Source organism: Pipistrellus hanaki (assembly GCF_964339955.1).
Source record: "Pipistrellus hanaki genome assembly, chromosome: 8".
NCBI lineage: Eukaryota > Metazoa > Chordata > Mammalia > Chiroptera > Vespertilionidae > Pipistrellus > Pipistrellus hanaki.
In genome coordinates, this window is record NC_140510.1 from 61,802,846 (window position 1) to 61,819,154 (window position 16,309).

General features: G+C 46.1%; 3 protein-coding genes across 6 annotated transcripts; 1 reads left to right on the forward strand and 2 right to left on the reverse strand.

The window, feature by feature from the left end:
* Nucleotides 1-530: 530 nt before the first annotated feature.
* LOC311626463 (small cysteine and glycine repeat-containing protein 7-like) lies at nucleotides 531-896 on the reverse strand (the record flags this gene model as incomplete). The annotated part of the gene is made up of 1 exon (XM_084891895.1): nucleotides 531-896. The coding sequence occupies one exon, from the start codon at nucleotides 894-896 to the stop codon at nucleotides 531-533; it is 366 nt and encodes a 121-aa protein (XP_084748021.1).
* Nucleotides 897-2,359: 1,463 nt separating this feature from the next.
* On the forward strand, nucleotides 2,360-2,722 carry LOC311626317 (small cysteine and glycine repeat-containing protein 8-like; the record flags this gene model as incomplete). Its single annotated transcript, XM_084891416.1, has 1 exon — nucleotides 2,360-2,722. The coding sequence occupies one exon, from the start codon at nucleotides 2,360-2,362 to the stop codon at nucleotides 2,720-2,722; it is 363 nt and encodes a 120-aa protein (XP_084747542.1).
* Nucleotides 2,723-9,081: 6,359 nt separating this feature from the next.
* LOC311626462 (small cysteine and glycine repeat-containing protein 7-like) lies at nucleotides 9,082-16,297 on the reverse strand (the record flags this gene model as incomplete). 4 transcript variants are annotated; one of them, XM_084891892.1, is made up of 2 exons in its annotated part: nucleotides 9,082-9,404; nucleotides 16,228-16,297. In XM_084891892.1, 2 exons carry the CDS (start codon nucleotides 16,295-16,297, stop codon nucleotides 9,082-9,084), a joined length of 393 nt encoding a protein of 130 aa, XP_084748018.1. The 4 variants fall into 4 exon arrangements, with proteins under 4 accessions (XP_084748018.1, XP_084748019.1, XP_084748017.1 ...); XM_084891893.1 differs by having other exon boundaries at nucleotides 9,082-9,335; nucleotides 16,189-16,297; XM_084891891.1 differs by having other exon boundaries at nucleotides 16,189-16,297.
* Nucleotides 16,298-16,309: the final 12 nt, after the last annotated feature.

The following is a 16,309-nucleotide window of genomic DNA, read 5'->3' on the forward strand; positions in this document are numbered from 1 at the left end:
TAGCAGCACCCGTTGCTCCTGACAATAGCACTTACACTGGCAGCACTTCTGCTGACAGCCTTTTAAGGGAATTTAAGATTTCCCAGGAGGTAGGATATGGTCAAACATAAATAAAGCAAAAGGGAAACTTTTAACGATTATTTTATTTTATTTGGAAATGTAAAGAATAACAGCTGTTGACAAATAAGAATACAAATGGGAAAGGGGGCAGAGATAAAAACATATGAGGAAATAATCAGACACAGGGAGAGAATATTGGGATTGGAGACCCTATTGGATTAAGCTCAGTGATGTTAGCTTTTCTCTAGGAACAAGGCCATAGTCGTGTCTTTGTTTTGGCTCTAAACTATTGAACTGGAAACGTTTTGGGTAGGAAAATTAAAAACACAGAAAGCAGAAAGGACAGGAACCCACATTCAGGGCCAAGAGCTAAGTCCCAGAATGCCAGGGGATAGCAGGCAGGGCAGGTGGGCAGAGTGGAGGAGAGGCCTCCGCCTCTGCTGTCCGGGGACAGAGGCTCTGCTGGCCACCTAGCAGCAGCATTGCTTCTGGCAGCAGCACTTACACTGGCAGCACTTCTGCTGACAGCAGCCCTTCCCACAGCCACAGCCACAGGAGCCACAGCCACAGGAGCCACAGCCACAGGAGCCACAGCCACAGGAGCGGCGGCAGCAGCAGACCACGGGGACGCTACAGCAGCCCCCACAGCAGCCACGGCAGCAGGGGCAGCAGCTGGAGCAGCAGCCGACCCGGTAGCACCTGCAGCTGGTACAGCCACCACAGCCACCACCACAGCCACCACCACAGCCACCACAGCCACCACCGCAGCCACCACAGCCACCACCGCAGCCACCACCGCAGCCACCACAGCGGCCACCACAACCACAGCACCCCATGGTGTCAGTAGAGAGGACTCAGGAGAAGGTGAGCAGGGAGATTCAGGAGGTTAGAAAAGTCTGAGGCCCCTTCTCCTGGTGAGCCCTTATATACCACCTCTGGGGCTGGAGGGGAGTGATCCAGAGCACATGACCAGCGGTTACTTCCTTATTGTTGTTACTAGTTTCCAAATAGGGTATCTGGGGTTATGCCTGTTTACATCTTCTGAACTATATTTGACAACTGCTCATTTCAGCTTTTCTTTTTAAGGTCACGTTAGTAGCAAACATGATGCTAACATGTTGTAAGGATCTTCATTTTCACGGAAACACAGTTGAATCTTTGAGATTTGGCAGGAAGAAGGCACTCAGTTGCTATGGGCTCCTTTCCACATCTCACTGGTTCTCTCTCCATACATTCTGTTGAAATCACGTTACAGTATTTCCTCGCACTCAAAGTCCCGAAGAACAATCCCACCAGATTGGGAAAAAATAGACTGAGCAGCACAGTCTGTTACAAAATGAAGCTGGGAATCTGACCTCCACCGTGACCCCGTCCAGGTCCCCAGCACCCTCAGTGATAGCCCCGGATGCTCCTACAGCAGCAGGCACGATGAAGGCCCACTCTCACTCTCGTGTTCTTGCCTCATGTTTTTATCAGCATAAGTTGCCAAGGGCTGTTGCTCTCAGTCATCGATTGATATCATATAATCAAGGAGAAGAAGTAGTTCTCATCCAAAGCAAAACAATCACATCATGGAAATGCAGATGAGTGAGAGGATTTATTTCTGTTTTTAAAACAATCATTCCGGCCCAGGTGTGAGAAGACCAGTCACAATGGTATGCTCCAAATGAAGAGGTAAAAGGTAGACATTTCTACTGGTCAGCAAATCCAGTGATGGCACCTGGCCTTGGCAGCGGCCTCTGAATCTGTTACCCTTTTCGCAGCCCCCGGTCCCGATGATACTTTCTATTGCAAGCTCTTTCCGGTCTGGGACTGTGCTTAACCTTCCCTGTGCCCACCCTCACCTCCCCCGCCTCCAGCTCTCCCTCAGAGCCCACAGATCATCTGGCCAGAGGCTGCCTGAGGATGTAAGCCCCGCCCACATGTCTCACACACACAATGCATGTCCCCTGAGAAACATGGATGTGCAGAGAAGTCTGCCCATTCCTGCTGACAGCTTGGTTCCCATAATGCTTCCCTAGAACTCTTAGGCCTTTTTTTAACTCACATTAAAACATAATATTTTTTAAATGAACAAAACTGAAAATGTGGGAAGATATCGAAAAGGGAAGTAAATCAGAGATGATGGATTCTTCCATGTAAATGGAGGCAAATAGCAACAAGGAAGTGGTCATGTGTCCTCCCTCTCCCACTCCCAGAGGTGGTATATAAGGGCTCCCCCAGCTAAAGGGGCATCATCATCCTCCCTCACCTCCTGACTATCACTCCTCACCTCCCCTGAATCCTCTCTACTGACACCATGGGGTGCTGTGGCTGTGGTGGCCGTTGTGGTGGCTGTGGTGGCTGTGGTGGTGGCTGCGGTGGTGGCTGCGGTGGCTGTGGCGGTGGCTGTGGTGGCTGTGGTGGTGGCTGTGGCGGTTGCACCACCTGCAGGTGCTACCGGGTCGGCTGCTGCTCCAGCTGCTGCCCCTGCTGCCGTGGCTGCTGTGGGGGCTGCTGTAGCGTCCCCGTGGTCTGCTGCTGCCGCCGCTCCTGTGGCTGTGGCTCCTGTGGCTGTGGCTCCTGTGGCTGTGGCTCCTGTGGCTGTGGCTGTGGGAAGGGCTGCTGTCAGCAGAAGTGCTGCCAGTGTAAGTGCTGCTGCCAGAAGCAATGCTGCTGCTAGGCGGGCCAGCCGGCCTCTGAACAGGTGCTGCAGGTAAGACTTCCACCTCCCTCCTGCCTTTTCTTCTCTGACCTGCAAGTCACAGCCTTGACCTGGGCCTTATGACCAACCACAGGAACCTTCCATGTCTGTAGTTTCTGTGATCATGCCCGCGTTTAATAACCACCAATCAAAGTAATAATTGTACAGTCTTCTCTGTCAGTCACCATTACAATCATGTCCTCTCCAAAACAGAGACAAGATAGTTAATGTTCTACCTTCTTGAAATGCTTCTTTATTTATCTCCTGTTATTACCACTGCATTGTCATCTCTGTGTATGCAAAACAACTTCCTTGCTAATAAACTTTTTAAAATCAGCCTCAAAGAGTCATTTCTTCTTTTCTGTCCAGTGCTACACTGCCCGCTTATGGGGGGAAATATGGTTAGATTCCATCAGATGAGGCAGACATTATATGTGTAAAGCAATCAGTGAATCAAAAACTAGATAGTAATTTATTTGCAATAGATGTAGATAGTTTATGAATGACTAATCTGTTGTGGGTTTATCAAGAATCAAAGAATTTGCCCAAACCGGTTCGGCTCAGTGGATAGAGCGTCAGCTGCGGACTGTAAGGTCCTAGGTTCGATTCCCGTCAAGGGCATGTACTTTGGTTGTGGGCACATCCCCAGTAGGGGGAGTGCAAGAGGCAGCTGATCGATGATTCTCTCTCATCGATGTTTCTAACTCTCTATCCCTCTCTCTTCCTCTCTGTGAAAAATCAATAAAATAAAAATAAAATAAAATTAAAAAATCAAAGGATTGAGAGTCACATCCCGATCTTAAAGCCTCAACATCATAAATTAAGCTCTCCCCACACCTCTCCTTCTATAGAGCCTTAGCAGCCGAAGTCTGAGTACGTGGCCATGTGCACGGCCCTGCGGGCTTTAGGGCCACTGAGGAACTTGCCACATTTGAGGTTCATCTTTTGTGTGGTCACTTTTGTCTGCTTCAGTGTCCTCTTCTACTGCGTGTTGATTTTGATTGACATGTCTCATTGCTGAGAATCACTTCAAAACACAACGTAAATGGAGGCTTGCCTCTCATCACATTTCTTTGACCATTGACACTATAGTCCATATGTGCTTTCCATTCGGCCACCTCTCCTCACTAAGCACCCGTGTCCTCCAACTCAGCTATCCCGGAACCCAATGACCAAGTCGGCTCCTGCCAGGGCAGGCATCATGGACATCTACTAGCCATGTCAAACTACAAAATCAACTCTCAGTTGTAACATGAGAAGATGAGCATTAGATCCAAAATAATCATATTATGAGCCACTTCCATACCACCCCCCTCAGCCTTCTCTGAAGGAGCCACATACACAATAAAACCTGTCCCCAGATGCCCCTTCTGTTAATTTCCTGTCATGACCCCTGGCCCTTTTCTCTGTTGAGTGTTGATCCATCATGGTTGATTGAGAGCAAAATGAGAGGGAAAGGGGTCAGGAGGATGCCTGTTGGGTCAGGCAAATGGGCCTGAGGTCAAAGGCAGCCAAGCCCCTTGGGAGTGTCTCCCAGGAGAAGGACATTCTTACGCCAATCCCACAGTGGGCTGCTTCCTTACCATCCCAAGCAGAACCTGACCAAGATGGATGCTTAAATGGGTAGAACTGACCAAATAGCATGAAATAAGCAAAGGAAACATGAAAAACTATGTCAGATAAAACTCCCAAAGGGGTCATTCCCTGTGGAATTTAAAAATAGGGTTTGAGGAGGGGGACGGGGGGTATGAGGTGAGCCTCCTCAAATCCTAAGTTGACAAGGTAGTTTGGGTAACCACCTGGCTCTGTTCCTATTCTGTTATCGCCTTCAAAAGTCCCAAGCCTCAGTTCCCTCTGGCCACCCAGAACCCCTTCATTACTCCCAGGGGCTCCACCCTCTGACTCATCCTCCCTCCCCCAGACCCCACCTTTAGGACCACATCTTCTCACGTGACTGTTCTCAGCCAGGAGAAAGAGTCCAGGAATGATGCCCTCATCCATCGATCATACCCAGCTTTTCCTCGCTGAGGATTCCAAGATAGTTTTCCCACAAAGTCAGATTTATTGGCACAGTTCTAAGACATGCGGCCCCTCCTAGCAAAGAAGATGTCAAGCCTCGGAGGCCCTTGCTGCCCCTGCCCCTCTCACTAGGACCTGTTTGTTTTCAGTCACTGTAACTAGAAGGCATGGAGCTGTCAGGATTCGCTGAGGGGTCATACACAGTGTTTACACTGATTTATGAGAGAAGGACCCAGGGATCACCGTGAACCAGCGACACTTGCTGAACATTTATTTGCCAGGCGTCATGCTGGGTCGTTTGGGGGCCACCATGACAGAATTCCTACAGTGAAATAGGTGACAGCTTGATATGGAAAGAAGATAAGTATAAGCCCATAATGGCTACAGGGGTGGAAGGGGGCATATTATATTGAGCATAGGTCACTAGCGAAATCACATAAATGAAGGACAAAGCATATGACAGCTCTATGTTTTGTTTCTCTTTTGTTATAAAAATCCATATGTGGAAGTCTCAACTCCCATAACCTCAGAATATGACTATGCTTGGAGGTAAAATCTTTTTTTAAAATATATTTTTATTGATTTCAGAAACGAAGGGAGAGTTTTGGAAATATTAATGATGAGAGAGAAATATTGATCACCTGCCTCCTGCACGCCCCACACCAAGAACAGAGCCACAACCCAGGCATGTGCTCTAACTGGGAATTTAACCGTGACCTCCTGGTTCATAGACCAACACTCAACCACTGAGCCATGCTGGCTCAGCTAAAGAGACAATTAAGTTAAAAGGAGGTCATTAAGGTGGGCCCTAAACAAATGGGACTGGTGTATTTTTTTTTTTTCATTTATTGATTAAGATATAACATATGAGTCCTTGTTCCCCCAGTGACTCCTCCACCCCCACTCCCACCCCCAATCATGTCCTCACCCCCCTGGTGTCTGTGTCCATTGGTTAGGCTTATATGCATGCATACAAGTCCTTTGGTTGATCTCTGAGACTGGTATTCTTTTAAGAAGAGGAAATAGGACACAGACATGTACAGAGAGAAGACGGCCATCTACACACCAAGGAGAGAGGCTGCAGAAGAAATCAAACCGACCAACACCTTGATCTTAGACTTTCAGTCTCTAGAACTGTGAGAAAATAAAATCCTCTTGTTCAAGCCACCCATACTTTGTATGGCAGCGTTGGCAAACTAACACACTCTTTTGGTCATGCGTGATGGGCAGCAATGATACACGTGTTTATGTGTGTGCTGAGCTGTGGGTCTAAAGGGCTGCTGTGGCTAAAGTGAACCCATGTGATGAATCATCCATGATGTTTAAATGAAAGAAATGTGCCACATGCACATACAGTGTGGTTTCTGGCTTTCCCACATGCAGCTCTCTCTTCCTGCACCAGAGCATAGTCCACACAACTCCCACCACATGAAGCTACCATGAAATTCACAAGGAAATCAGACAGGAAATATGCATGGGGGTGGAGGTAGGGTGATGGGGACTGAAGATTATAGGAAGAACACCTCTGTGCCCACGTCCTACATCTCATGTCAGTTGGTGAATGGTTGTAGTTTCCTCTCTATAATCCAATTTCAAATTTGGTCTTTATTTAGGTTTTCTGAGTAATTGGCCTAAACGTTGTCCATATCCCTTACTGTGGGAAATTTATAGGCAGGACCTATAAGGATTTGAAAACTAAGCGAGAACAATAGTAGATTGAATATGAAAAAGATTTGCTGAGCTCAGTTGAGTTATAGAAATATAAATTATTTTATTTTATTTTATTTTATTTTATTTTATTTTATTTTACATATGGGCTTTATGTTTTATTATTATTTATTTGCCACAAGTAAAGGTCAGGAATTGTATCTTTCTTTTAATTTTTTTTTGATTTTTTAAATTAAATTATTATCTGTGTACATACTTACCATTCCCCCCTCCCATATATACCCTCCCTCCCCAGAGTTTTGTGTCCATTGGTTGTACTTATATGCATGTATACAAGTCCTTCAGTTGATCTATTATTTCCCCCAGATCTCCCTCCCCTCCCCACTGTAATTTGACAGTCTGCTTATTGCTTTACTCTCTCTATATCTATCTTTTGGTTCATCAGTTTATAATGTTCTTTATTATCCATAAATGAGTGAGGTTATGTGGTGTTCCTCTTTCATTGACTGACTTTTTTCACTCAGCATGACAGAAATATATTTTAAACTGTGACCATGTTGCCTTTTCAGGAACCAGTCCCTCTGAAAACTGGCTTCTTGTGATGAAGGTATGTGGCAACTCACTGCAGAGACAGGGGTGGCTGGCCTTCCCTTTGCAATGACAGCACCTCCACCACTCTCTGCCTCTAGTCCAAAAGAAACCAAATGTGATGGAGAGAACATACACTGAAAAGTCTACGAGGAACACGGAGCCACAAGATTCAGTTCCATGACATCATTCTGAATGTTTGCAAGAACTATCTTCCCACCTCTGATGGAAATACCCATGGCAGGTTTCACATTCTGCCTTGGGTGATAATGATCTGAGCACAGCTCCCTTCGCCCAAAGGCCTGCCTTTAGTCTAGGTATTTCTCAATGTGAACATATGTCAACACAACGTAGAGAGTCTTCTAAAATATTGATGTCCTAAATACTACTCATGGTCTCAATTATCAAATACTATTGTATTTGTATTTCAATTTGTATCTTCAAAGTGAAGCCACCACAGCACCATCTAATGATTTTCCTATGAGGAATGGACAATCACAGTCTGACAAAAAGACACAAATTAGGTAAGGACTGCTCAAGGTCCCTCTAGGCTTGGGAAGAAATAAATGAAAGCATAGTTTAAGTTATTGAGTAAGATCCGACTGAAATGAATTTGAGGGAAATCCTAAACCTTAACAATCCCACTCAAGGTTAAATGAATTCAGACGGAAAAGCAAGCAGCAATTCACTAGGAAAGACCCAGTGGAGCCTGAGGCTGGTAAATTCCATGTCCATAGCACAGCAGGATGGAAAAGCTAAACTAGCAACACCAAGCTCTAAGGGGCTCTGCTGGCTGGATTTAGAGGGAAAATAAAAGGCTGCACTGCAGAGGTGGAACTCTGCCCTCCTAGAAAAGAAGAAACAGCCCCAGTTGATGGAAATAAAAAATCAATGTAGTCATCCTTATTTTGGTAGTAGGGATGTTTCTGAAAATGTGTTTAAATGGGTTCTTTGTGAATAAAACATGATTTTTTTTAAGGTTGTCTTTTATTTATTCATTTTCAATCTTTATTGTTGAAAGTTTTGCACATGCCCCCCCCCCCCCATTGTCCCTCTGCATCTGGTTCCAGTCCTGCCCCAGGCCTTCACCACACTATTGTTTATGCACATAGATAATGCATATATACATATAAGATCTTTGGTAAATCTCCTCCCGCACCCCACCCTCTTCCTTCTGAATTTTTTTTAAAAATATTTTTTTATTGATTTCAGAGAAGAAGGGAGAAGGAGAGAGAGATAGAAACATCAATGATGAAGGAGAACCATTGATTGACTGCCTCCTGCCTACCCCCTACTCAGGGGGATTGAGCCCATAACCCAGGCATGTGCCCTTGGCTGGAATCGAACCCTGGACCCTTTAGTTCACAGGCCAACGCTCTATCCTCTGAGCCATACTGGCTAGGGCCTTTCTGAGATTTTTTATAAGTTAGGGGAATTTGTTGTCTATCTGTAAATGGAACTCTTGCCTCAAAATAGAATCCAAACTGTAGATAAAAGTCATACTTTAGGTGTTCTGTTTGTGAGGTGCAGGGACAGGAAAAGTATCCACATGGAACTTGCTCACTATTACTACCCATCACCAAGGCCTTTTAAGGGAGATTAAGATTTCCCAGGAGGTAGGATATGTTCAAACATAAATAAAGCAAAAGGGAAACTTTTAACGATTATTTTATTTTATTTGGAAATATTAAGAATAACAGCTGTTGACAAATAAGAATACAAATGGGAAAGGGGGCAGAGATAAAAACATATAAATGGGAGGAAATAATCAGACACAGGGAGAGAATTTTGGGATTGGAGACCCTATTGGATTAAGCTCAGTGATGTTAGCTTTTCTCTAGGAACAAGGCCATAGTTGTGTCTTTGTTTTGGCTCTAAACTATTGAACTGGAAACGTTTTGGGTAGGAAAATTAAAAACACAGAAAGCAGAAAGGACAGGAACCCACATTCAGGGCCAAGAGCTAAGTCCCAGAATGCCAGGGGATAGCAGGCAGGGCAGGTGGGCAGAGTGGAGGAGAGGCCTCCGCCTCTGCTGTCCGGGGACAGAGGCTCTGCTGGCCACCTAGCAGCAGCATTGCCTCTGGCAGCAGCACTTACACTGGCAGCACTTCTGCTGACAGCAGCCCTTCCCACAGCCACAGCCACAGGAGCCACAGCCACAGGAGCCACAGCCACAGGAGCGGCGGCAGCAGCAGACCACAGGGATGCTGCAGCAGCCCCCACAGCAGCCACAGCAGCAGGGGCAGCAACTGGAGCAGCAGCCGACTCTGTAGCATCTGCAGGAGGTGCAACCACCACCACCGCCACCACAGCCACCACAGCCACCACAGCGGCCACCACAGCGGCCACCACAACCACAGCACCCCATGGTGTCAGTAGAGAGGACTCAGGAGAAGGTGAGCTGGGAGATTCAGGAGGTTAGAAAGTTTGATGCCCCTTCAGCTGGGGGAGCCCTTGTATACCACCTCTGGGTGAGATTATTGACCCAAGACTCAAGGCCACTTCCCTCTTGTGGATGCAAATATCCTCAGCAGCATCTCACATGGCCTTTGTGTAATTCCTTAATGGAAAGTACACAAAAAAGTACACATGAAAACCTTGTAAACTTAGTTTATATTTATCTTTTTAAAGCCATCTTTAAAGTAGAAAAGGAAAGAACTATTAAGTCTCTACCCCCCCCCTTTTTTTTTTATATAATTGTAAAAATCTGATCAAGATCAGAGTTCCCCTGGCATCTTTTGCATTCTCAGTTGTGCTGCCCAGGACAATGACTTTTCATTCCCACACCATGTATACCCACTTACTAAGCTGTAGAACATCGCTTCAGACAGAACAGGACATTTTGAAAATGGAAAGGGGAAGATGGTCCCAGGTCATATCATGTCATTGTCCCGAGGCAGAGATGCTGGGCATCTGTCCGTCCTTTGACACAGGTTAGGACTCTGACTCAGAAGAGAGGGCATCCTGGTTATCAGGGTCATGACAGAGTGGCCTTAGTCTTAAGCCATGCTGGTGGCACATCCTGGGGAGAACTCATTCAAAGTGCATCTGCATTCAGAGTCATCTACATTCAGGGATGCCAGCTTGTCTGTACCCTGGAGAGATAGACAACAATCCCAGCTCCCAGCCTGTACAAACAGCTCTTTGGAAACCAATGTGCCACCCATTAGTCAGTAGCATAAATTCCTAGGAAAAGCATGGCTCAACTGTGTAAGCATGCCAGTTAAAAATAACCAGGTGTGTGCTGCTGTCCTAAATAGAGGACATTTTAGTGCATCTATCAATTAACTTCCTGCTTCTAGTTCTATTGTTAATGATAAACATGCAAGCAGATGCAAATCAAATCAACAAATACTTGCTGGACACATTTTATGTGCCAGGCAACGTGGACAATGCAAAGAAATGTACATCTAAGCAACTTCAAACTAGTAAGAGAGATGAGAAAATTTTTTTTTGATTAAATTAAGGACAGGAAAAGACTTAATAGTCCAGTAAGAGTTGACTCAAAGTACTGGCTGATTACGTTCCAAGTGAATATTAAGGTTCACAAAGATTCTCAGAGTTCCAAATTGCTTCCAGTTAGTGAAGACAGGAAGGCTTTAAGCAGAAGGCAGGGCTTGAGCTGGGGCATGAAAGGGAACTGGCCATGCAGAGGGAGGAGTGAAGGGTGGACCCTGTCATCTGCCATTGTACGGCTTGACTTGCCTCCTTTGGCCTTCAGTTATGTGACCTGATCCTTCTGTGCCTCGAGCTTCCTGATGGAAATAATAATACCTATTTCATAGGGTTAAGGTGAAATGTAACACTTAGAATAGAGCTTGGGGCACAGTAAATGGGCAATAAATATCGGCTAGTATTTCAAGTTAGGCTACACGTCGTAAGGGAAAATGCAAGAATTATTCAGGCGATGCCACAACCGGTTTGGCTCAGCAGTAGAGCGTCGGTCTGTGGACTGAAGGGTCCCGGGTTCGATTCCAGTCAAGGGCATGTACATTGGTTGTGGGCACATCCTCGGTAGGGGGTGTGCAAGAGGCAGCTGGTCGATGTTTCTCTCTCATCGACGTTTCTAGCTCTCTAGCTCTCTCCCTTCCTCTCTGAAAAAAAATTAATAAAATATATTATAAAAAAAGAATTATTCAGGCGACAGAAAGAAAAGCAGAATTATGTGTAGTGAAAAGTTTATTCAAGGGAGTTAGCAGGTGTTCAAGCTGGAAATAAAAGTTGAAACTAGGTATGAACTTTAGGGAGTGGAGACTTTGATAACTCTTTTGCAAGTGAATTATATAGCATGGTAAAATGGTTTTTCAGGAAGATGTATCTGGCAGCAGCTTATAGGATACATTAAAGAAAACCTAGAGAGAGACCAGTTAAATGCTTATAGGTTGGGAATTTAATTCTTATTAAAAATTGAAATTCTTTTTTTAATCCTTATCCAAGGACATACAGAGAGAGAGAGAGAGAGAGAGAGAGAGAGAGAGAGAGAGAGAAAGAGAGAGAGAGAAACATCAATAGGTTGCCTTCCATACGTGTCCTGGGTATGTACCCTGACTGAGAATCAAACCAGCAACCTTTCAGTGCATAAGATGACACTCAACCAACTGAGCTACTCTGGCTGGGCTCTTATTAAAATTCTTATTCATCACAATATATTACACTAATGAATACAATGAAGGTAGTTCCTCAAGGGACTGTTAACAACAGAAACACAAGCAGCTGACCAACAACCAAATCATGGTGCATTCTGCTTTGCCATTCTGAGCACTGGCCTTGGGTGGGGATGGGAGGCTCATCTACAAAGGTGACTGAGACAGGGTTCCTGCCCTGTGCTTTGATCATCTCATAGGCCCACGGAAAACTGAGCAGATGCTCTTGGTCCGAAGTCAAAGGGTTTTGTTAGAGATTTGGGAAGGGGTCTTGGGTCCTGGGAAAGAGCAGTCACAGGACCCCAGAGATGGAATCTGACCTAAACCCCGAGGAACGAGGAAAAAGCCCACTTCCTGAAAGGGCTCACATGCCCTGCATGGTCTTGCTGAGATTGGGGCCTACCAGCACACAAGCACAAAGGTGTGTTTTTTTCCAGTTGCAGAGAAAGTCAAATCCATTCTACAAGTACTTCCTCCATAATGCTTAACTCTCTTCTGGTTCCATGTACCATTTGAGCTATTAGATGTTCCAGGCATAATTTTAAGTATTTTATGTGTATCATTTTAATTAATTCCTGCCAATAATCTTCCAATGAAGAGACTGATAATACTCCTATTTTACTGATGAAGAAAAACTGCCTGAGGTCACAAAGAAATTGGAGAGTCAGAAAACAAGCCCAGCAGCCTGCTCCCAGAGCCAGTCCTCAGAGCCACCATGCCACACTGCACTGCTTATCTGAAAAGTTCAATGTCTAGATCAGGGATCAACAAACTAAGGCCCACTTGTTGGCCGGCTACCTATTTTGTAAATGAGGTTTTATTGGAACAAAGCTGCTCACGCATTTACGTGTTGTCTATCGTTGTTTCAAGTCTTAAGGGCTGGACTGAGTGGTTGCAACAGAGATCATGGCTTGCAAAGCAGAAAGCATTAACTATCTGGTTCTTTTTTATTTATGTATTGGAGTCTCTTAGTTAATAACATGACATAAATTTCAGGTGTACAACTTTATATCACATCTGTCTATACTATTGAGTTCAGCACCCGAAGTCTAGTCTCCTTCTGCCACCACATATTTGATCTTCTTTACCCTCTTCAGCCTCCCCATCCCCTTTCCCTCTGTTGTTTTACTTAAGATTTTGTTTTTTTTGTTTTGCTTTTGTTAATCATCTGCTAAGGGTATTTTTTCTACTGGTTTTTAGAGAGAGTGGAAGGGAGTGAGAGAGAGTGAGAGAAACATCTATGTGAGAGAGACACATTGTTGGTTTGCCTCCCACACACACCCTGACGGGGATTGGGCCTACAATTGAGGTAGGTAACCTTGACCTGGAATCAAATCCATGACCCTATAGTCTGTGGGCCTGTGCTCTAACCATTGAGCACCAGTGAGGGCCCTATGAGATTTTGTTTTGTTTTGTTAGTTCAGTTCATATGTTGCTTTTTGTTTTCTATCCCACATATGAGCAAAATCATAGGGTTCTTGCAATCTGATTCTTTATAGAAAAATCTCCCAAACACTGGCCTGTTTCCTGTAGAACTTTTAGTTAGAAAGGCAAATTTTGGTGCAAGCATGTTGTTTTAGACCTGATTCACTGTGGTAAGCTGCAATGCAAAGGAGTTAGACACCCTTGTTCTGTCTTTCAGCCCTCAGAAGACACAGCTTCCATGAGCTTTTACACTTGACTTCCCTCCTTAACTTCCCACTTACGGAACCTGGTTTTGTTTCCGTAAGTGTCAGGTGACTACCTGTTTATTGACCAGTCTTTGGGATCACAGAAGCCACATCAGGGTATGAGACTAACCAATTTGGAATAGTCATTCTTTCCAACAAATGAATATGATTCCATGTAGACAATCTACTTAAACCAGCATAGAAATAACAATGGGGGAGAGGTTGGAGTGGAGGGAGGGTTGTATTTGAATCTATGTAATACTTCTTCCCCTGGCCAGGACTAGGATGGAATGAATGAAACACTTGCCTGGGCTACAAAATTTAAGGTGGCACCAAAAAACCCCTCAAGTTCTCGAGATAAATAATATATTTTTAAAATGCAAAATATCCATGATGAGCCAAATACCAAAATTTTACATGAAGAGAGGACTGGACTCTGCACTTGCCTGACTTGTCCTCCCCTGGTCCCAGCCCTGCTGCTTCTTGACAAAATTTGATACAGTTTAGCACCAACTACGAATTTCCATGGTGCCATGATTCTGCAGATATAGACTCTGCCTCCCATCTAGTGAAGATTGTAGCAGGAGGAAAGAGACCTGTGGTTAATAGTAGGGAACCCAAAGGTCCCATTCCCCATGGAGCAGATTTTCCGTTACATTCACTGCACAAAGTATTTCCGGGAAGCTCCACCATGCATACTGTGCCAGGGTCCGAAAGGCCACAAAGATGAGCAAGGCTCACTCCCGATCCCACTCCTCTACAGCCTGCAGTCTGGGAGCTAAGAAAGCAAGCTTTTGTGTCCAGGAGGCTGGATGTGAATCCTGGCCCTTCCATGTAGTGGCTGATACTTTTCTTCACAACCTTGATGACCTGAAGTGGAGATGAAATTAGTGCCTGCCTCTTAGATTGTTGGGAGGACTAATTGGGATTATGCTTGCTGGCCATGTCAGCTGCTACAATCATCATCACCATCTCAGTGGGTGACCAAATGATTCATTCACCTTGTTCCTCACCGGTCCAAGTTAGATCGTCACCATCTGTCACCCACCCACTTGTGCAAGCTGGAACCATCGTTCTTGAATTCTCCTTGAATCCCACTCTACAACTAAACCGTTCTTGGCCCAGCCAGTGTGGCTCAGTGGTGAGCATCGACCTATGAACCAGGAGGTCACAGTTCGATTCCCAAATCAGAGCACATGCTCAGGTTGTGGGCCCAGGTTGTGGGCTCCATCCCCAGTGTGGGGTGTGCAGGAGGCAGCTGATCTATGATTCTCTCTCATCATTTATGTTCCTCTCTCCCTCTCCCTTCCTCTCTGAAATTAGTTAAAAAAAAAAAAATGTACTAAAAACAAACCATTCTTAAATCTCTCCATTGTGGTTCAGGCCCCCAACCCCAGTGCGCAAATCCCTCCAGCAGTGTCTTGTCTGATTTTCCTCCTCTGGGCTTATCTCCCTCCAGTCCACTCTCCATGTGCTGCCAGACTGATATCTTCTACAAAGGACCTCATCCGCCCACCAAAATCCTTCAAAGACTTCTTCTTAGTGTGGAATACGGAATCCAAACACTTGAATGCAATCTTTCTGCATCTGGACTCGCTCACCTCTCCACCCTCACCTCTCATTATGCTACCCCCTCACACTCAGCTCAGCCTGAGCTTAGTTGTCCCCACTGGTCACACTGCCTCTCCCCTCTGGTCGTTGCACACAGACTCACCTCTGCCTGCAATGGCCTTCCCTCAGATGCTTCCTGCCACACCCTTGTCCCAGAGGTAGCCTTTGTCCTTCGTGACTTGGCCCAAGCGTCACCACCCCCTGAGATTTCTACCCTCTCCCCCTACACAAAACCTGACTCAGGTGCCCTTTCTGTGTTTCCATAATAGCCCAGGTGTGCCTGGCACATATTCCTTTTTTTCCGCTTGGGGCCCCATTTTTCATGTTTTGGATGTTTCAGGAAATAAAAACCCATTGCTACCACCAATCCCCATCACCTTCACCCCACCTCAGAAATCCTTGGGTGAATACAGGGATCCCTCAGGCAAAATGTCATTTGGGGGCAGCAACCAAAGGGGCTGTCCCTCTCTCTAATAAATGGCCCTGGACGCAGGGTCCAGTCCCCCCACTGGCTGCAGGAGAGCACAGCAGTGGGGGAGCCAGAACTGGAAGCAGCCAACAAAGGAAATGATACGTGTGACTGATGAGAGTTTGATCATGCAGTAAGTCATTTTATTAGCAAATTGAAAATAGCAAATATTGACAGAGGAGTAGAAAAGACTGCATACAGGCAGAAAGCTCCACGTGGCCGAACCCAGGCAGGAGTTATTTATTAAAAAGTGGACAGTACAAGCGAAGAAACTATGAGGGTTCCCAGGAGACTCTGACTTTGCCCAGGGAGCATCAGTTCCTTGGCTGCATATTTAATTCATGCTATGTGGTTTGGGCAACTCTGTGTAGAGTGAGAGCAAGGGGAGATCCCAGGAAGACAAAGCCTGGGGCATAAGAAGCGTGAGGGGGAAAGCTCATGACAGAGGGCTCCAAGGAAAAAGTAGACAGAATGGGGCAAAGAAAAGTCTTACCAGCAGGATAGAGTGTGGCCTCCCTCAGCTGCTGGGCCGAGGTGTATCCCAGCCACTGCCTAGCAGCAGCATTTCTTCTGGCAGCACTGCTGACAGCAGCCCTTCCCACAGCCACAGCCACAGGAGCCACAGCCACAGGAGCCACAGCCACAGGAGCCACAGCCACAGGAGCGGCGGCAGCAGCAGACCACAGGGACGCTGCAGCAGCCCCCACAGCAGCCACGGCAGCAGGGGCAGCAGCTGGAGCAGCAGCCGACTCGGTAGCACCTGCAGGTGGTGCAACCGCCACAGCCACCACCACAGCCACCGCCACAGCCACCACCACAGCCACCACAGCCGCCACAGCGGCCACCACAGCCGCCACCACAGCCGCCACAACCACAGCACCCCATGGTGTCAGTAGA